Source organism: Perissodus microlepis, chromosome 19, assembly GCF_051167445.1.
Source record: "Perissodus microlepis isolate ML-2025 ecotype Zambia chromosome 19, ASM5116744v1, whole genome shotgun sequence".
NCBI classification, from domain to species: domain Eukaryota; kingdom Metazoa; phylum Chordata; class Actinopteri; order Cichliformes; family Cichlidae; genus Perissodus; species Perissodus microlepis.
The window spans coordinates 6,604,455-6,626,757 of NC_140479.1; the positions used below are offsets into that span (position 1 = coordinate 6,604,455).

At 39.6% G+C, this 22,303-nt stretch overlaps 1 protein-coding gene across 4 annotated transcripts in view; it reads right to left on the reverse strand.

The window, feature by feature from the left end:
• klc1a (kinesin light chain 1a) overlaps window positions 1-22,303 on the reverse strand; it is a 42,137-nt gene that overhangs the window by 9,577 nt on the left and 10,257 nt on the right. For 2 of the 4 annotated variants that reach the window (XM_084914654.1, XM_084914653.1), the window contains exons 5-13: window positions 17,444-17,672; window positions 16,575-16,662; window positions 13,596-13,697; window positions 9,561-9,734; window positions 9,186-9,285; window positions 8,872-8,924; window positions 8,319-8,386; window positions 7,992-8,100; window positions 6,517-6,678 (exon numbers count right to left, since the gene is read on the reverse strand). In XM_084914654.1, coding sequence (XP_084770780.1) covers window positions 6,517-6,678; window positions 7,992-8,100; window positions 8,319-8,386; window positions 8,872-8,924; window positions 9,186-9,285; window positions 9,561-9,734; window positions 13,596-13,697; window positions 16,575-16,662; window positions 17,444-17,672 — 1,085 coding nt within the window. Of the gene's footprint in view, window positions 1-1,635; window positions 2,785-6,516; window positions 6,679-7,991; window positions 8,101-8,318; window positions 8,387-8,871; window positions 8,925-9,185; window positions 9,286-9,560; window positions 9,735-13,595; window positions 13,698-16,574; window positions 16,663-17,443; window positions 17,673-22,303 lie in introns of those variants that run through there. The other 2 variants (XM_084914655.1, XM_084914656.1) reach the window with 2 other exon arrangements.

Consider the following 22,303-nt stretch of genomic DNA (forward strand, 5'->3'; position numbering starts at 1 on the left):
TGTGTTGTTGAATAATAATAATGAATCAGAAGTTTGACTGAGGAATAGGGCAGCGTCTTGTGTGGGAGAGAGCGACTCAAAAGGCTATACATAGATTTTTTTTAAAACATAATTTCATATTTTTTCCAACTTGGATGCCTTAAATTTTGCCATTAACCATTGTCATCATATCCAGCAACATGGTAGGATCAGAGTGGTGAAGCCAAAATAGGTCAGTTACTTCCTAGTCCTGGCAGAACTCCATTTATTTTTGTAAAAATGTAGAAATAAATTACAATAATAATCGACAAACTGATCCAAAATATGAATTAACTAGTTCCAATGATTTTTAATGTTTGCTTAAACTTTTGATCGGTTTGTTTTTTTTATTAAAAAAAAGTATGTCAAAGTTTAAAAGCTGTTACTGCCATGAGTTGTCAAAGTAGTCATGGAGAACCAATTCATTCTCCAAATAAACTGAATTTTTCACATCAACGTGACTTTTACCTTTAAAAACTAGAGCACACCTAAAATATGGGAAAAAAAGTTGATCTGTAACTAGCTAGAGAGACAGTTAAGCATCACCCAAACATACCTCAGAAATCAAATGAAGAATATAATATGCTATTGATTTCTGACATAAACCTACCCTCTGAGCTTCTGGGAGATTAAATTTAAATATGCATTTTTTCAGAATTGAGTTTTCAAATCTGCAGAACATCCATTATCTGATTTAAACAGTGACATAAAAGATTCAATTTACTGGACTGTGAATATGGTGATTGTTCTTCCTTCCACTGCTGCTGTATCTGAGCAGGACGGGTTTAGAGCTCACTCAGTTATGATGACACACACACGGAAAAGAGAAGGAACACACAAAGAGGCGACAGGCACAGGTTCAGGTGAGCAAAGAGTTTAAGTTTTATTAGAAGTTAAGAAAGATGCACAAACAGGACAGCACACGCAGAAGATTAGTAGCAGGAGGTGAGATCAGACCAACGAGGAGACTAATTAAATTCCTAAACTTTCAGCAAATGCAACAATAATGCTTTTATACAGCAAATTCTCTGTAACCCCCCCCACCCCACCCCCACCACCAACCCTGACAACTATATACACAGATATACAGAAGGTAAACAGAGAGAACACACAAGGTTTAGGCTCTGTATCGGCCAAAAGCTTCACTTTTTTCAATACCCAACCTGACAAGTGGAAAACTTGAACTGTTGCAGCGTTTCTCCCCGAGACTTAACCATGTAAGCCCACTGCACATTAACTCCAATCACCTTTATGTGTCCTCTTATTGACATCACAACATGTTTTTGTCTGATATCAGTGCAAACGATGAGACAGTAGAGTGACACAGCAAAGACTAAACTCTAAACAGGAGCACAAACCTACAGAGCCACAATCAGCGGTGCTCTTGATCATGCTGACGAGTAAAGTCGATGTTTTTTACAGCGTGTTACGTGACTACCACATGAGACGTTTTCAGTTATCACTACGGATTCTAAAAGCTAATGTTGAATTAAACTGCGCGGATGATAAAAGAGAGATGAGAAGCTTCTAACCTCTACAGAGAGAGAGAGAGAGAGAGAGAGGAGGAAGGAGGCTTTAACATGGACCTCAAGCCTTCTCAGACCTTTTTTGTTGTTGTTTTTGGCTCATCTGACCACGACATCAACAAAATGTCATCACTTTTGCTCCTGTGAATGCCTTTGCCAGTATTGTAGTGTTGAAATGTTTTAATTTTTTTAGCCTAATGAAGTTTGAGGTTTAAATCAATCATTTGCACCTGGGTTGAACACAGGATGTCATGTTCACACAGCAGGAAGTTGTTGTTTTTCCTGTGTTTTTTAAACCACAATCTGTCATTTTTAGACCTCAAACACAGTTTACAATTTGTTGCACAGCGGCACTGCTACTGCTTTTTCCCCTGTTTTGCTGTTTAGTTTGGTTCACTGTTTAAGATAAAGATCCACTGGATACAAACACGCACATTCTTGTTGCATTTTGCAGTCATTCTGCGTGACCCTGGTCTTTAAAATTGATGGACCTGTTCAGCAACACTTCATTGATCTCTTTTTAATCACAAAGAAAAGTTCTGACCAAGATCTTGCTCCACTTTAAAACTAAATATAGCACATGAGCGCATATTTGGTCATCTCTTTTGGTCATCCACTTTTTTCTTTGATTTTAATGACATGAAATTTTAATGATGAAACTTTAATTGATCTTGTGGTCAGATTTGTACCAAATAAGAAAGTTCATAATTTTAGTTAAAGAAGAGTTCAGTTCAGGAACTTTGTGTCAAACACCCCTCAAAGTTCCTCCAAAAACAAGTCTACAAGCAAAACGAAAGCACATTTTAAAGATAGGAGAGTGACAGAAAGAGAGGAAGCAGAGGAGCAGAGTTAAAGGACAAGGAGAAATATCAAGGTATGAAGCACAAGTTTACTGTTGCCATAAAGAAAAATCACCCCAGTCCTCTCCCACCCGCAGCAGATACACATTCTAGCGCTGTGCTTTAGCACAAGTAGAAAGCAGAGGGTTGGATTCGGACACACAAGCTGTCTCCGTATTTCTGCCAGAACCATTTTCACACAGTTCCTGTTCCCAAAAACAACTGAGAGTGGGGTGTAAAAGCAACATTATCGCTGTGGTTGAACCCGGTGTGAAGAATCCCGCCACAGAAAAGAGCTGAAGGAAAACTGCAAAGCTGAAGGGGCTGAGGCGAGGTGAGGCGAGGCATCCGTCATGCAGAAGACAATTTTTAGAACCACTACAAGGCATCTGGAGTTACGCCTGCCGGTCAGACAGAGCAGATTGAAGAGAGAAAGAAGCAAATGCAAACAGTAAAAGAGAGGGGAAAAGACAGTAAGATGAGATATGGATACAGAGGAGCAATTAAAGAAGGGTGAAGAAAGGAGGGAAGCATACAGGACAAAGACTGAGAGGTTAACAGACAAACCAGACACAGCGTCTCTCCACCGGCCTGTGCAACACATGGAAGACAGAGATCAATAAATCTGTGGGGACATTATTATACAACAAAACCCAACACTGTACAGCCAACACAGTATGGGTGGGCTTTAAGTTACAGTCATTACAGTGACATAATTTGATCAGAAGCAATTATTTTAATATTCTGATTTGGGAAAAGAGCTCAAAAAACTGTTAAAAACATCTTCAGGAGATCTGTGTCTCACGTCAGCATGATTGGTAACCACTAGTGTTTGCGTCACTAACCTCTGTGTTATAGAGATTCTCATAAAACCAGCAATAAAACATGTTTTATTTTCACAACAATCCAACTTTACATGGGGAAATCCTGGGAAACCCTGAGTGTTGTCTATTGATCTAAGTAGTCATTTTCAAATGAAATCTGTTCATTCTTAATCACAGGACTCACAGCAGGAGATAAAAATTGAGATAAATAATAATACTTCTGTATTTTCAGAAATATGAGATAGGATAAGATCATTTTAACAGAATAATGTTTGTGCAGTCGGGGAACTGAACTACAATAACACTTCTGTTCCAGCCTCCTCTAGTTTGTGGGAGAACAAAACCATCCAGACCGCATTATATTCCTTCTCCAAGGCCATCGGCCATTTTCCACAGCTTGTTCCAGATGGCCTCGGGTCTCGTCCACTCTCAGGCCCAAACCTCTAAAACTCAACAAACTAAACTAAATTAAGGCAGCAGACAGATAATGTCAGGGTGGACTCTTAAATGCCTGAATGCTCTGTGTGGTTATTAGGGTGATTTATATTTTTACCATGAAATTACCTGTTTGTAAATGTAACTCACAACTATGTAACCATTTGGTAGCGCCCCTGGCCTTTTCTTTGGGCAGCTATTTTGAAGAATTATGTAAATTAACTTTAACGTCAGCAGTCACATGGCATAAAAAAAAACTACATTTATAAAACAGGAATATTCACACGTCTGGTTTCAGGAGGTGAGCTGCAGAGGCCACACCACCAGGTTCAATTATATTTTTAATAAAAAAAAAAAATCTAATTATATGCGCTAAAGGCAGGCTGAAACATCGAGCTTGTACGAGAATCTGAAGAAAAGAAAAAAGAAAGCAGAGAGGCCAAGCTTCAAACTTTCTAAGGTTTGTGTTTTGTGTGAATTTACACGAAGAAACAAACAAACAAACAAAAATATCTCATGTATTCCAGAAGTATTATGAATGGACACCTAAACCTATCACAGCTGTGAGAGTGCAGGACAACTGGCAGGCTCTGCCACTAGGTGGAGCACTTACACAGCTCAATCAGGTGGAGAGAGACGCTGTGTCTGGAACATAGCTCATCAACACATATCAGCAAAGTTAAACCTTGTTAGGTGACCACAAAATAAACAGAGGGGTGCAGGTAAAGAGACATGTGAGAGTAGCCAGAAAGATCAACTTTTTTTGTAACAGAACTAAATGTTTAGTTTTGTGTTTTTTTATCTTCATGCCAGAAAATGAACTAAAATAGCTGGGAGCAGCAACAAGTCAACCTAATGATAATCAGAATTGATCATTTTTTCAGTCTGAACTCTCCCATCTTCTCTGGCAGCTAACAAGGCAAACAAATGGAAAAGAACAAACGGCTGGGAAAGTCACACTTTACATTCTCTGGCAGCAGATCACCACACGTATGCAACGATCAGAAACATAAACACATACACACATGCAGATCACCAACATCAACAAAGAAGGAGTACAGTACAGAGCCCATGTTGAGTCAGAACAGACTGATGAGTCACAGACTCATTTGTATTAAGTGAGAAGAGAGAGGTTTTCACAGCTGCCTGTGGAGAGAGCTGAAGTGGAAGTGATGATTTGTTTGACAGGATGAAAAACAAAATGTACTCTGACAACTGCAGGGAAGCAGTGGAGGATAAACATCCCCAGACATATCTGTTTTTATCCATCTAATATTAGAAATATGAGCCAATTGCATCTGATAGTATACAAGTGCAATACAAAGGAATTACAGCATTTTAATGATGCAGAATGATGTTGCTATTGTAGAGATTTGAAAAGAAGATAAGTGCATGCTAATAATACACAAATAGTGTATGAAAATAACTGGATACACCCAGTATTTCCAAAATAATACTTCTACTGGAATCTTGCATAGTGCTTTTCCAAATTCTAGTTCTTTATATATTTAAGTTCCATTTACTTTTGTAAATCCTCTCTAACTCGTAGGCTGTGTAATTGTGCTGGTGTAGAAGCTGTGAAAGCTCCCTCTTGGGATCAATAAAGTGTGACTTCAAATCCAATTAAAGGCCGATAGTTGATTGATTGATTGATTGATTGATTGATCGTTGTATTTATACTGACTTCATTTACTGTTTGATCAAAGAAGATTTAAGGACAAAACAAAAGCTCCTTGTCAGATTTTCCTTCCAGCTAAAGTTCTTTCCAGATGAGCCCGGCTCCTTTCCTGATATAAATAGGTCCAGAGATCTGCAGGCGATCGTCTGCTGTGTGCTAATAATCCATTGACAGGCTACAGTTTATAGGCACAGCTATGTGTCACACCATACCGCCTGCAAGGACTACAACTAGAGGTGCAATAGGAGATGCTGATTGGTTGTTCTGGGCTCTATGACTACTGTTGCTATGCGAGCAGGCCAGCTCTAAGCAACATCAGGAGCAGCATTTTAGAAATAAGGTGGTGAGCAGCCTACAGCGACCCTATAACTACATATTCTGCCACTGCAGTGAGGACAGGCTGAGAAAATTCTGCATATTCTGAAATGTACCAGCTGATTGAGAACAGTTGGTCTGCAGCTGAGGCAGCGAGGTGGCATCAATGTGTGTGACCAGAGGGGTTTTTAAAGCTTTTTAGACATTAGTTGGAAAAGCTGTACAACAAAAGAGAGTTTAGTGAAAAATACTATACTATACTAAACTATACAAAGAGCTACGACTCAACGACTGCCAACGACTTAAGCTCCAGCCAAGTGAATGCTCCAGCAGAGCATTTTTTCACTTGATCTCATTAATCAAAGTCAGGGTAACAGCGACGCACAAGCAGGAACTACTGCGGGAGAGCAGAGTAACTGTGACTGTCAGTCAGGATTATCAGTGTAGCATTGTACAGTTTGATCCTTTTGAGCTAGTCGGACAAGATTTAAGTCCTCATTCAAACATTTGATTTAGTCATGGATGAAGAAACAACCTCACTGTATCTTTCATGACCGAAGTCACTAATGGAAGAGATAATCCCCTCACTGGCCTCCAGTGGCCCCTCATTCTCACTATAACTTTATAGGGAACCATCAGTTGGCTTGATTGACAGCAAATAAAATAATCCAATCCAAGCCAGCTCAATGTGACCAAACATTAGCATTTACATTAACAACTGTGTTTATTATAGTTTCTGTGCTGAGGAAACTTTAACAAGTAAAATGACTTTGTGGATGACTTCAGTCCAGAAAGATAGAGGAGTTATTTCAAGTCGACATGTCTGTGTCCCTGGTTTGAGAACTCTCAGTAATGTGCCGAGGGCTGTGTACTGTACTTACCCCGTTCCATTCCACGCTCATACTCACTTCCTCGCCGCCGTCTGGCCCGCTCTCATACTTCACCGTGTCAGAATTCAGGCTCTCGCGGCTTCGCTGCTTCTCTCGGGCCTCCGGCTCGCTCAGCACCTCAGCCACTCGCTGCTTGTGCACATTGTCCAGACCCTGATGTGTACACACAACAATAAATAAATGCCAGTTCAACAAATCCAATTAAGCATAAGCTAAACCCATGTACTAGTCGGACCTCCAGCACAGCCTTACCTACACAGATACACTGTACAGCTGTCAGCAACAAGTGCTAATTCATCCAATCCAATTAATACTAAATCTATAGACTTCTACTGCCTGCTGCTCTAAACCCAGCACCTGGGATTTGCTGATTAGCAGTCAGAATAAACCTGGCAGAGGACAGAAAATGAAAAAAAAAATCCAACTAATTATTGGTAAATTAGCTTGCTGACCACTAGAAATTCAGTTAAACCATACCTAAGAAGTCACTGCCCATTCTGAAATCTCAGAATGTCATTTTTGACTATCTTTACTGCTGTTTTGATATTTACAGAAATCTTAAAGACTTTTTTAAACGTTCAGTTTGGTGGAAAAACAATTTTGCAACCATGTGATTAAAAGAGCATACATGTAAGCATCTAATATAGTGAAACTTGAACAGCAAACCCATGGTGCCAGTGCAGCTAAATTAGCTTTTCTGTTAGCTGGTGACATCCAGTGCTACCTTGCGTAATTAAAGCTGGCCAACAATACGGTTACACCACAGTACAAAGTACTTTCTGTGACTCTGCCTGAGCATTTAATTATTCAAGGAGGGAAAAACAAACACGGGACGTTACACTGCCAAACAATCATGCTGGCAGAGTCTGGTCGCTTATTTTATTTCTACTAAAACCTTCTCCACTTGTATTATCTAAATGCTGATTAAAGGTTACATTCATATTGGGATCGAATCTTTCCTCAAGCAAAAAATGACAACGCTCCAAATATATCAAAGGAAGTTTGTGGTGTTAAAACGAGGCCCCAAAGCAGATCTGACTAGTTATAATGGAATTATTGTAATAATTACCAAAATGTTATTTTAGTTTCTACAGCTGTAATTTCAGCAAGACAATGGGGAATTTTATCTTAATAACATGTGTGTCTGTTACTGAATAACTCGATGTTAAAATGTTGATGGAAAACCTAATTCAGGATAAAAGCTGCAGGACTTAGACTCCATTAAGTCTCATAAGTAACACCATCAGGGGCAGCTAAAAACAACACCAAAGAAACCAAACTACGCTCCAGGCTCCAGGATTCTGAGTGCATTGCATTTTTCCAATTTCAGAGCAGCTCACACATTTTCTGCCTTTTAATGTGACGCAAATGCTCAACAGACCCGTTTCATCTGAGCACCGATAACAAGTCATCTGCTTCTATATCTACAGTCCTGTGTTGTTAGTCACATTATCCAGAGGCCACACCTGCTTTCTGGAACGCATCGCAGCTTCCTCCAGGGTCCCAGCTGCCTCTAACTTGCCCTGCCGCCTGTAGAGGGCACCAAGGTTTTTCAGGGTGGTGGTAACCGTGGGGCTGAAACGACAACCAGTGAAAATTTAATGTCACAGAAAATCATTTTGGTGAAAGAAAATAAAACAACAAGAACAACACGACTGTCTTATAGATGGTTGGCCACAGTTGGTTTAATTGCTTACTACATTTTGTTATGTGTAAACATTTATATATCATGTATCAGTTTGCTTCCTGTGCTAAGAGTATCACCCATATTTACTCCGTGGAAAAACACTGACCTGTCGACTTTACAGGCTTTGTACCAGCCTCCATACTCTCCAAATGGTGAACCGTCTTTCTGCTTCCCCTGTGAAACACCAATTTGGTTTAGATTTAAGAAATCTGCATATATGATATAATAAATCAGACATTTAAGGATGGAAACCAACCCGCTTACATTGTATGTAGTTAGTTTACATGGAGAAGTGTTAGCAGTGGGGTTATAATTGGATCAGTACTTCTTCCCCAGAACATCTAAACCTATTAAACCATGAAATGAACTCTTAGATGGGAGAGTGAAGGACTCGGACCATCATCATCAGTTTTTACTGAGACTTAATATCCTAATCCAACTCTTTGTAAAGTCAGTCTTTCTTATTTCATGTTAAATAAGGTAAAAGAATTCTGAGAAGTTTAATACACCTGATGTTACCTTTTTTTCTTTTTTTTTTTAAACTTGGTGTGCTTTGATGCTGTGCAATTATAAGGTTTTGTCTTTAACACTGAAACCCAAAATTAAGAAAGCACAACAGAAATTACAATTATACTTGTATATATGTTTCAGGCCCTCACCTTGCTTTGCTCCTCTCTCTCCTCAGCATGCATCCAGATTGGTTTGTTCTCATCTGCAAAGAAACACACACACAATCAGTCCTGACAAACTCAGATAAGCAGCTAGAGACACCTTTGAAAAGTCACTCTGACTCTGAAGTGCTGTTTTCTGTTTCTTTTCGGCTCTATCCTTCACTAAAATAACAGCAACCTGAACATATTAACCTTTACTTCAAAGGAGAGACTTATAAAGTTGTTCATGCATGCAAGTTACTCTAGGTTTAAGCTACTGTCTGCAATGTCTGAAATGTAAAAAGTGTGTGAGCACTTTGTACCATCAACAGAGCCAAACTCCCGTTCATGAGCGCGGGTTAGGATTTCTTTATACAGGGTCTCAGCCTGCTTGAACTTGCCCTGCTTCAGGTAACAGGATGCCTGAAAAACACAAACAATAAGAACAACATGACACTGCGAATGAGCAAAGTCAGAGATCGCTCTTCAGCAGTTAGCAGTAAGGTCCAGCAATGGGATGTCAGCAACACACAAGAAGCTTCACAGGATTGGGAGAAGCTGAATTTGTTTTTTCTTCTTCCTTTTTTTTTTTTTTTTAAATAAAATAATTTAAAAAGAGTTGTCATTTTCATGCCACTTGTCATCTGCAGATATTGATTTTTAGTCTGCAAATTGACAAATACTTCCATCCTTCTCACCAAGTTGTTCTTGGTCTTGGCCACGTTGGGGTCATCTGGGCCCAGTTTGGTCTGGTAGATCTCCAGGGCTCTCATGTAGTAGTACTCCACCTCCTCATACTTGCCCTGGTTCTGACACAGCAGGGCCAGGTTGTTTAGTTGCTTGGCCACATCTGGGTGGTCCTTGCCCAACACCTGGGACAAAAGAGGAAGAGATATGAACTTTAAACAACGCATTTCTGCCATGTGCAATTTGGTCAGTAACACTTAGCCAACATGAGAAATGCTGGTCAGACGGATTTAGCGCTTTCGACTGAGTTTCACTAGTGTAAACATTCAAATATGCAACCTAGTTTAAATCCTCAGGTCCAATGTTGTAAATTTGGATTTCCAGGAAGACCGGAAGGGTGTTTGTCAATACGTTGGAAATGTTTGTTTCATCTCCTGCCAAGCTGCTTTGACTTGCTGCACTCTGTTTGTAGTGCGGCTGATTACACTACACGTATGTTTGGAGCAGTGTGCACAGAAGATGTCACATGTGTAAATTTGGTCTAGAGTACTGGGGATCAAGCCTGTAGCCTTTGCTACATACAGTACATGCCTCCGTAGGAATTTTGGCCTTTTCTGGATTAATAGGCTACTAACCTGCTTTAATAAATAAAAAAATAAATAAAGCTGTAAAACAAAACAACAACAACACCCCCAAAAAAACACTTCTGGATTAGGAAACAGCCTTTAAGCACTGCAACCTCTTCCTGTGAGCTAAGAAGAGTAAAGGTCATTAGAGTAGAGTGCAGCAAGACTAAAAGACATGTATTGGGGCTAGATGCTAAATGACCCCCCCCCCCCCCCACACACACACACACAAAAATGCAATAATTTTTTTTCTTATTATATGATTCTAACTGCCCAGTAAAGATGTAGCAATCATAGGTGGATGAAAGGAAAGAAAACAGAGAAGAAAATGAAAAGGATGTGCATGGGTGGAAACAGTGAACACACATGGGTGGCTGGTGTTGTTGGGAAAGGGATCTGATCAGTTAAAAAGAAACCACCCTGAGTGTCAAGTTTATGGTTGTAAATGAAAATAAGTGAACAATTAGTTTGTTTTGATTTGTAGTTTCAGTTTACTGCTCAGTAAGTTTGTGTGAGGTCTTAGAACTGCAGGATGATCCCCCCCCCCCCCCCTCCCTCCCTCCCTCCCCGCTGGAGACCGACAGCGTCTTTGATCCACAGGATGGTGCAGAGCTGTGTGAGCGGAGATACCTACAGTATTCATTCAGGCCTGGCCTCAATCGCCTCCTCCTGCACCACATAACACATCCTGTAAACAGCATTAGCTAGAAAACAGATTGCCATCAGCACCACAAAACTGCTGAGGATCTGATCATGCCTACTGATGCCTTCAACCACCAAAAGTTCTGCAAAAATTCTGTGGCTTATTGAAAGCTTTCAGGCAAAGTAAACACACTACATACATGTTCTGGTCGCCCTTTTCTAATTAAAAATTAGTTACTTAAACCTTGGAATTTGAACCTTAAAATTCTGGTTTGGTACTGAAAATGTCAGATATGAGGAAAAGAGGAAAGACTGCAAGTTCTTGCAGGTAGCAGATCTGCTAAGTTATCTATAATTGCAGATATTCGAGTACTGGAGTAACTATAGCATAGACTAAATGTTAAAAAAAACACAATCAAGCAAAAACGATTTCATCACTGTTTTCATTTTTGCAATCACCGTCTTTGTGTTTTGAAACCAGATGTGATGTATGCATGACTGAGAAACCAACACACTGCATGCTCATGTGGTAGCAACTAGGTGATTACAAGGCAGACCCAGCCTAAAGCATATCCTCCTTTATACTTGTTGTTTTACCATAATGGGGACCAATTTTCAAAATGAATATAATGGTATATACACTAAAATTGAAACTAGTGATCAGCTTATAAACTTGTCAGGTAAAGTGTTTCCTGACTCACTTATGAAGGAGGCCAAGGACACTTTTCTCATAGACTAGAATTTTTTATGCAACCAGAGGATTCATACTGCTGACCATTACAAAGACAACATATTTAAGACACTTGTATACTGGCTTCACTTTTCATAGCAGACCCTACATCCATTGTTTAAATGCAGTCTGTCATCTGCAAGTTTCTATTATCTTGAATCTTTCACAAGAATAACGCTGCTGGCATTCCACATTTTTGCTGTTGCCATGAACTCAAATAATTCTAAAGGCTAAAAGCAAGAAGTATTAACACTTTCTCAATACTTCACAAGGGAAACTTTAAGATGAGTCATATTTCCTTTTTCTCAACAACTTTCTTCAACAGCTACAGACTGCAATTCACTTTGCCCTGACAGATTAGTGAGGGCAAAGTGAAAAGGATATGATATACACACACACACACACACACACACACACACACAGTATTGTTATATAGGATTTTTATATAAACTCTATCTTTGTCTGTTTTGACAAGTAAAAAGCTTTGACACCACTTTATTTCCTAACACCCACTAAACTCAGTTAAAAGCTGAATTTTCCAGAGTTTCTACAAAAAGGCGGAATGACGAGAGGGGGAAAAAAAATATCCTTCTGATTCAGCAGTTCTGCTGCAGTCACTTTGCAATGCCCTGCATGTGCAAAACCACTCCGGCTTAAGCAAGTGCATTATCATCTCAGTTTAAGAAGCATGAAGAAAAAAAAAAATTAAATGCCTCGGCTTAACCAAAGCTGACGTTGCATTCTCAAGGAGACGAAGGAGAAGAGAGAAGTGGGTTTGTTCAAAGGCAAGAGCTGAGCATAAACAACAGAAAGTGTCTCCTGCGGCTCGTTTGTAAGTATCAAATTAATACAGGCAAAACAGTAGCGTTCGCTCAGGATAAAGAGCCTGCCCTGTGACGAACGCTGAATACTGATAAAAAAATTAAAAAAAGAGGAGAAATTACATAAAGGAGGTTGACTACAGTTTATTTCTTATGCAAGCAGTGAGGAAAAAAACAAAACAAAAAAAACAGACAAACGACTTTATGACTTTATGAGTTTTATGTAGTTTTTGTAGATGTACTTTGTAATATATATATATATTACAACACTTTTTGGAAAGAACAAAGACTCACTGCTGCTTTTCTTTTTTTAATTCCAGATTTTGGCCAACTGCTGTTTTACTCTGAGGTCTCAGTCGTTGGTGATACCCCAACCTGAAATCTATTATATCACAACATATCAATTTTGGTTTTTTTAATCCTTCTTAACAAGTATAGTTGACTTTTTTTTTTTTGGGGGGGGGGGGGGGGGGGGGGACGACGACACATGCCAACTCAAACAGCTGTAGCCGATCACTGTGTGCGAGGATTTAGCTGTCCAAGAAGTTTATGTTCAGTTTTATATGAGTATAATCAAGTATTTATTGCACTCATCAGCAAGTTATCTGTGTATGTTAAACATGGTTAAATGCAGCTTGCTAACCAAGCTTGCTAGTGTTAGCTAATAACATGGCCTGCATTTGTATAGCGCTTTACTTAGTCCCTAAGGACCCCAAAGCGCTTTACACTACATTCAGTCATTCACACACATTCACACACTTAACACTTAGCACTTCACCATCTCATAAACATGGTCACCACCCCCAAATAAAACACAGTGGTATCTAAAAACTAATGATGAGGCCTCAAAATGTGTCCCATAGTGACACATAGTGTCCATAGTTTGTTAAATCCAACAATAAACATAAGTGACTGCCACTAGACATGAAAAGCTAATACTGTTGTTAATTATGTGCAAAACTTAAAATTTAGATATTCTAAACAAGTTAATCTGTTGCAGTTATAGTAAATATCTGCTGTGTTGAAATGAAAAGCTGAAGGGACAAGTGGTCAGTTGCTGAGTGCTGTCTGAATATTTTAATTCCTACTATTCATTCTGCTGCCTCCAAATGAAATATTCTGAGTGAAGTCTGAAGTGTTTCAGTACAGGGGCACAAAGTCTGTCTATAAGTGAAAGTACTCGCTAGTGCATCGACTCATCACAGTGTTTGATGACCTCGTACCCACCTTTTCTCTGATCTCCAGCGCTCTCTTGCACAGAGGCTCTGCTTCCTTGTACTTCCCTCTCTTCCCATACAGGACAGCCAGGTTATTGAGAGTTGCAGCAACCTGATAGGGACACAAACACATTTATTATCCCACAATGCTCTATTCTTCCTGGCCTCATAGACATGTTCTCTCATTTGCACAATGTGTGGAACCACAAGAGTCTACAACAGCAGCAGTGTGGTGTCATTAGTCTGATGAGTGAGAAATTGACAAGGAATAAGAGGATGTGGGGAAACAGGAAGTGATTATGCCAGGCTGTAATTTGATCCAAATCAGCTGAGTGATGAACATGTGCACACAGGACGAGTGAGGGGAGACTGCAGAGGGGACCTGAGGTGAGCACTGATCTCTGATTCACACCAAGTTCTGGCAGCCATGTGAGCAGAGTGGGAGGAAACGAGAGGAAGGGCAGAGGGTTGAAGTGATGGGAGGAACGGGAGCTTATTCGGGAAGATGGGAGGAAGAGAGGGACAAAACTCCTACAGTTTGAGAACACTTTTTGCCGCTCTTTAAGACTTAATTTGTCCTCATGTCACAATCTCAAAAATGGTGAAAATATAAAAAAGAACATTTAGAGAACTTTTTTTTAAAAGCACAGGAGCTACAGATTATATAGTCTGATCACAAAGCTGTCGATGATTAACCTAAAGCCTTCAAATCTTACAGACAAATTCAGTTTCACATCCATGTTTTTTAAATCGTGTGTTTGTATTAAGAATCATAAAGTCAGACACATACTTACATAATTATAATTAGATTCAGAAAGCATTACGACACACAGACTTGACGACTAAATTTAGCATTATATCCACAGAAAGCAGAACACTACTGCGATTCAGATCATAGTGCTCATTTCTCCTGAACATCCCTGTCTCACTCAGCCAGATCCATGTAGAGCCAAAGTAGCAGCGTCAATGGGAATCTCGGGGACTGAACACTTCAGAGTGCCATTTGGTGGTCTCTTTAGAGTCGAAACCACAACTCCGCCTTTTTCAGTTACCTCAGCAGACTGTCGCCTTTCTTTTTAGTGGCAAACCAAGAGCCAGTTTTTATAGTCCAAGTCCACTTTGACCTATGTATGTGTGTCGGTACATGATTTACCCAGAAGTTCACGACTGATTAGAAAAGAGAACATGACCTCAACATATTGTTTACCCGTCAGGCTAAAAAGTTAGAAGTGACTTACAATACCGCACATTGAAAACAGAAAGAAGAGAAAAGAAATTCTATAAAAATTATATGATTAAGAGGAAGAAAAATCACTATACTTAATCACATATCAGGTAATGTGTCAGATTTCGTCTGGGTGATGGATCACTGGGGTTAAAAAAATAAATTAAAAAAATCACTTTCTTCTTTGGAAAAAAGGGGAAGACGTGGAGAGGGCTAACCTCTGTTTCACACAGTGAAGAGAGACGAAGGTCCGAACAGTGGAGACACAGGCCTGCTGGGGTTAACCTGCTGCATGCGTACAGTCACGTTGACAGAGAGAGGTTAAAGAATCTGAGAACAGGCCGGGGTAAATTATTAATGACACCCACGCTGCTTGTCACAGCCTTGGACAAACACATGCTACGGTATCATTTTAAATGTATGAGGTAGGTTGCTATGCTTTTTGTGAGATATTTGTGTGATATGAAGTAAACAGATGTGCTATACTATAAATAATATAAAGACTGTAATAAAGTGCACTGGGCCAACCATATTTTCTATGAACCAGAAAAACGGTCTGAAGCTCCACAGTATAGTAGTTAACATATTCACCTAACGCAAAAAAAATCTTGGTTTAAGACTGTGAGGATACACAGCTTCTTGGGTTTCATCAGGAAGGGCCTCCAGGATTTATGGCTGCATGTGCTGAAGGGAAACTCATCAACTGGCCCAGATCACATTAAAGTACTGCAATAGAAAAAACTCTATAGTGCTGTTTATATATTTTTTCCCCAAATGCAAGTAAAATGTCTGCAAAGTTACAAAATCTGAAATCCATAGGGAGTTTTCTCTCCAACAGAAAGTACTGCTCCTGAACTGCCCACAGTCCTGTGACTCATCTGTCACAATGTAACATTTGCATAATTGTTCCAAGCACCTAGTCTGGCACATACTCAAAATTTTCAGAAGATATTTTTATAGCTAGAGCTAAAGCAGCTTCTCTGAGCTAAGCTAAGTGCAAAGACGAGAGTATTCCTGAATTCTGAAGAACCAAAGACCTAGCAAATTTGTCTTGTTGTTGACAGCAACCTTCCCACCACCATCAGAAAGTCAATAATGTGGCTAAGGTAACCATTAGCTTTGACTATAACCTGCCATAACTGTCAAAATTGTAATGCTTAAGGATAGCAAATATACAAACTGTGTGACTGATATTAACGCAGTGTAGAAGACTGGTTGTAGATTACTGTGTTTCTGGCTTGTCTGTAACCTGTAATTCAGCCTAAACTCAGCTGTCTTTTTTTATTAGGATTCTTGGTAATAGTACTAAAAATTGTAGACCCACAATTACTTGGTGGAGAACTTTATGGTCCTAAGCAGTTTCAGAAATGATAATGCCATTGCATGAAAGCACTGAGCTCTTTTTACAGCAGAGAATGCTACCCTGTGTGGTTTTCCAATCTGTTGGTCCAATTACCTTTCACTCATGGTGCTAAGCTCTCAAAGAAGGGAAATCAATACATCCAACTATACCTACAATACTGTTGATGTGGCATGAATGTCTTAACAAATGACTATATTTGTCTTCATGTTTCACCACCGCTGACTGTAAGAACAACCTCCATTTGGAAATAATTCATGCTGTGAAACAGTGCAACACATCTATCCCCATTAATATCAAAGGGATTACACCGATACAACAAAGAACATCATTCACCTGTCTAAAGCAAGAAATACAGAGCACAACAGAAGAACTATATGCAATGTATCAACAAATACACTCACAGCTGGATGGTCCCTGCCAAGTGTCTTCTCCCTGATGGCCAGAGCGTCATTCAGCAGGTTGGCGGCCTCCTTATATTTGTTCTGATCCCTGAGAGACCAAAGCAGACAGAGTCAGACTGAAATACAGACACAGAGATGGGCAGAATAACAGACAAGCACACATGAACACAAACATAAACTATGCTGACAAGTTCAACTAATGGGCCACCATTTTCAGTGGTTCCCACAGCCAGTGCACAAGAGTACTGACAACAAGTCACCCCAGACTCTCATTGTTTAAGGTAACTAAATCAAAAGCTCAAGCTGATTGTTCAGTGGCTTAGATTTATGTAAATGGAAAAACATGGCAACAATCCTGTGCGACATTTGTCCAGGTTTTAAGCGTCATTCCTTTGCTCCTGTCTAGTTGGGCTGGAAAATTAACTTCTGTTACTGTCCTATAAATCTTTGTCAGGCTACGTTTGGCTTGTTCTGACAAAGGCATCCAGCTCTCATTAAGAAGGCAGTCACACAACACTTAAAGAATCCCTGCCAAAGGTTTCAAGAGACATGCCACAGTGTTGTGAGGGTGACAGAATGACAAAGTGTGCTGTTATTATCTCAATGTTAAAATCTTAGCTTTTTATGATATCTTCCAAACACAAGAATTCATTAAAAGCTGTTTAAGTGTAAGAGGATTTTGGAGTTTATGAAACAATGCAGACTACAAACAAAACTTTTTTTGAGCATGAAATTCATTCATTATATAGACCACCTCACTTCAGTTAGCAACATGATCTCTTTAAAAAGAGGACATCACCGGCTTTCATTAGAAAAAGATAAATACATAAAAATGCATGTGCATATTATTAGATGTTGTAGGAGTTTACCTGTAAACAAGGGCTAAGATATTAAGCATTGTGGCCACATCTGGGTGGTCGTGTCCTGAAGTCTTTTCCAGGTCTTCCAGAGCCTGTTTGCAGAGAGGCACAGCCACCTCATACCTGCCCTGAGACGCATACTGGATCACCAGGTTGTGGAGGGTCCTCAGTCGAGCAGGAATCTCGTATCCTCCCTGCTGAGCAGCAGCTGCTGCAGCGCTGCTGTGGGCTGGCTGGACTACAGACAAAAAATAATGAATTATTAATTAGGAAAAAACCCATCACTGCACTGTATAGAAAATGATTGTTAAGTACAACCTGGTATTTTGTATCTGACCTATTTAGAGTAATGTGATATACGGTACACAGGGCTGTGAAAAGGTATGAAAAAAAAAAGTTGAAAACATTTTCCTCTTTCCTGATTTCTTATTATTTTACATATTTGTCACACTTTCATGTTTCAGATCAAACTGACTTTATTATAAGGCAAAGATAACCCCGTTCAAAAAAACAACAACAAAAAATTGTCCCATCCTGTTAAATCATGAATGAATTATTTTTAACCCTGTTTTTCAGAAAGCTGAATTGAATTTCAGCAACCACACCGAGCCCTGATTACTGCCACACCTGTAATCACTTAACAGAACCTGTGTGACAAAGTTATCTCAAAAAGCAACACGTCACACCACAATCTAAAGAAATACCTGAGAAACAAAGTCACTGACATCTATCAGTTCGAAAAGTATTACAAAGCCCATATTCATCAATAAAACAAAAAAAGTCTGAGCAAAAAAGCCATCCATGGGAGAGTTCTGACTCCTGACCAAAAAAAACACCACAAAGACTCGTCTCACATTAGCCAAAAAAATATCCTGATGATCCCCAAGACTTGGGGAAAATATCCTGTGGGCTGACGAGACAAAAGGTCAACTTTTTGGAAGGTGCGAGTCCTGTTACATCTGGCATAAAACTAACATCAGTTTGCACCCAAGCTTAAGTGTTCTTTGGTTATGCAGCAGGACAATGATCCAAAACACACTAGCAAGTCCACATCTAAAGGGCTATATATATTGATATTTATTATTCAAGTTGTGCTGATTCAGTAAAAGGATGTTACAGATGTTACAATCCCTGATAATCCATTGCTTCAAATGAAAATAAACTCTATTCCAACCAGCTGAGCCACAAAAGGCTTTGTGAGCTGTTTTGTAAAAATAAACAGTGTCGATCAGACCTCACCAGCCGCTAATAGACACTTCGGCTAGTCACAGAGAGACAGATAACCATTCTCGCATTCACGACCAATTTAGAGTCACCAATTAAACTAACCCCACTCACCCCATGTCTGTAGACTGTGGGAGGAAGCCGAAGTTCCCGGAGAGAACCCACACAGACACGTGGAGATCATGCAAATTCCACACAGAAAGGCCAGATGGCAATTGTGTAATTTTGTGAAACTGCTTTTTCCAGTTCACAACATTACACAATTAGGCAAATTTGATATCCCATCACATGGAATAAAATAAATATTAATCATTCATAAATAGCAATACTGTAAACTGCAGTTCATTCATTTCATTAATATGGCTCAGATGGCTGAATCTTTATAACCTGAATGAGTCTGTGACTATGGATGATGGAAGAACAAAGATTTATTAATAACAGGAGTTTAATAGAAGTTTTCTATAGGAGATGACGTGTGAAAAGAAAGCTGATAGGCTGGTTATGTGACAGTTTTCCTCTAAAATGAAAGAAGTATTTGAAACCAGTGGGTGTCTAAGATGATATAAAAGGGTCAATGCTGACTAGAGCAAACACAAACTGGCTGCCTTTTAACATATGTGCAACACAAACAAGCTTATTCACCCATAAACAATGTCCTCTTTTTCCCCATTACGCACAGCTCAAGTACCAGCTCCTGAGTGCTACATTTAACAGGGCCAGAAGGACATGACTGGAATGTCTCTTGTGATAAATAGTCTGTTTGTCTGTCTTTCTGTCTCTATATGTGAGTGTCTAAGAATGCATAAATGTGTGAGAGGTCAGGAAACCATTTGATGGGGTTTCTTATTAAAGGCAAGCAGTTCTGTATTTACTCTGAAGGAAAGCCAGTAAGGTTTCGAGTAGGAGCCGCCCACTGCAGTAATAACAATGACCACAGAGAAATGTCCGGACACGAAGTGATTCCAGGTGTTCCGAAGTGCTGGCAAACCACAGCCTGCCTCTGCTGCTGTTCACAGGAAAGTAACGCAGTGACAGCAGAACAGAAACGGACAAAAACAGCAGGTATGTAGTCAACTCACACATCTTCACTATGAGTCAACTGATGTCTACAAATAAACACATCAAATCCTCAAAACTTAGAAACTGGAACCAGCCAATGTCTGAATAATGACCGAAAACACAACTTCATCATCAAAACACGACAAACCCTTGCTGGAAGAAGGAAGCAGAAGCGAGACTCCATCAATGGAAATGATTCTCAGCTACAAGTGAAGCGTGAGCAGTGAATTGCGTTACATGTGGACATGTTACTGTTGACCCAGTTTGTTGGTATTCTTTACCGATTCTGACTTTGATTTTAATATTTATTATTCACATGATTTTTGTGCACTTCTGTAAATATGTGGATGATGCTTAGCACTTCGATTGACAAGGCAGTCATTTTCCATGCTTGTTAAGAGTACTCCCACCCGATTTACATAACCCCTAGCACTGTGTTGGAGAGTACTTGTTACCAAAGGGGGAAAAAAAAGTCACTGTGTCGCACTATGAAAAGTGCAGGATGCTCTATTTTTGGAGCCGGACCTCTGCTTTGCATGATTCTAGTTAAAATCTGCCCCAAACATTCACAGATATGCTGGAATATGTTGCAGGCTGTGACACTCATTTAGTGTCAACGCTAAGTGAGTTAAATGTAAATATTAGCACAGAAAAACATTGCTTTTTTAAACCTGAGTGGTTTAAAAAAGCAGGAATGTCATCACCATTGTCTTCTTCCTGCTGACAGCAATTTACCAAAACCCCACAAGCTTTTCAGGCAGTCTGAATCAGCTTGGAAAGGAAAGACATCTAATCTACTCCAGCACTAACCCAGTATCCACTGAGCTCATGCAGAGCCTCAGGCAGCTAAGTTTCATACAGAGAGAGGATTAATGCCAGTGCAAAAGGCATTCGATGAAGCACTGCGTCTCCACGAGTTCAGTTCTGTCCCAGTCCTTTACCAGCTCACACCTGAAAGACTCTGGTTACTTCTTAAGAGTATTGTCTAGTCTTCATTTGATTCGATACAGTATGGGAGGTCATTTCTTTTCCAAAGCAGTTAAAGCTGCTGCTTCTCTAAGCTCCAGTCTTCTGCACATCTGGCACTTCATTTTCTCTTCATTTTAGTTATTTTAAATGTATATACACTGTCATCAAATGTAGCTACCTGACAGTATTTACTGTAAGCACTGATGTGGGCAGAAGCAGGAATTTGTGTATGTGTGGGTGTGTATACACAACATTTATTGTTGGCATGTGAATGGGTGCAGGTGTACTGCAATAACTGCATGCTCCTTGACCAACTCAATATATACCCTTTACAGTGTCATTTGTATCTCACTATCTCCAAAGAGAAACACGTTATTTAATAATTATGGAGTATTGATCTCAACATACATTTTTATTAAGCTTTATGATACATAAAGTCTGTCTGGTATTACCCTTGTCCTTGTTCTCCAACCAATTTCTCGCTCACAGCTACATGCCATTAAACTCTCCTGTCTCATCATAATTCATTTAGTGGTGCTCACAGCATGTGCTCTATCACCACCCTCCCAAGGGCAATACGCAAAACCACAATAATGAAGCGAGCGATCCATGTAAAGGAAATGCTTTTACTGTAAAAGATTTCATTAAATTAAATAGAATATGAATGCAGCGTAAATATCTGTAGTCTGGCTTAAGCAGTGGATTACAGCAGTTACACAGCACAAGAGGCAAACCGTTTACAGCCCAGTCTGTCAGCAAATTAGACTGGCTGATAAACTGATACCACACGGGATGAGGCAAATGGGGCAATGAAGGGGAAAAAATGGAAAATAAAACCTTTGGGAGCAAAAAACTAATGTTTTTCATTAATCTTAAAACTCTGTCCCTGAAGTGGGGTCTCTTTAATCAGTGTTTTGGAAACTGTGCATTCATCAAATGCATTTTTTGGAGATCATCTCATTAATATTAATAACAATTTCTGAGTCAGTACAGCAATTTAGGCAATATGACATGTAAGGAAAGGAGTGGAGAACCAGTTCCTGTCAGTCTAATTTCTTGGAATTGTCACTCTCGTTTATCGGTTCCATTTGCACCCACACTAGCTGATTTCAGTTCATGTGCAGGAGGAGGAAAATACTGGCTCTGAATCCAGGACAGAAACAGCTGCATAATGCTGCTAACATAACTTCGGCTCTTTGCAAGCATCTGCAGAGGCAGCATGCTAACACTAAGCTTGCCAAGAAGCCAGAGTGATGCTGAAGCTGAGTGAATGCCGACCTCAGCCCAGGTAACAAAGTGATGAGCAATCAGGCTGTATCCTCCAATTCCATCTGTTCATGTTTCTACAGTGGCGATAATTTTAAAGTCGTTTTGAAGTCATCTTTACTTTGTGTTGTTGGCTTTGTCTTCTACTGAGAGAGGCTTTGTGTAATGCTAAGTATTCTGTGTGTCATTATTAGGATAGAGATTTGTGTTGGTGTGTTGGACTTTAGGCTACAGGTTTATATTTTTAAAGGGTAATTACTAAAAGATCCCTTTCAGGTAATTTTACAGAAGAACATGAAAGTGACATAATGAGTAGTGCAACAAATTTCTTTCTCCCAGGAGTAATTAAGT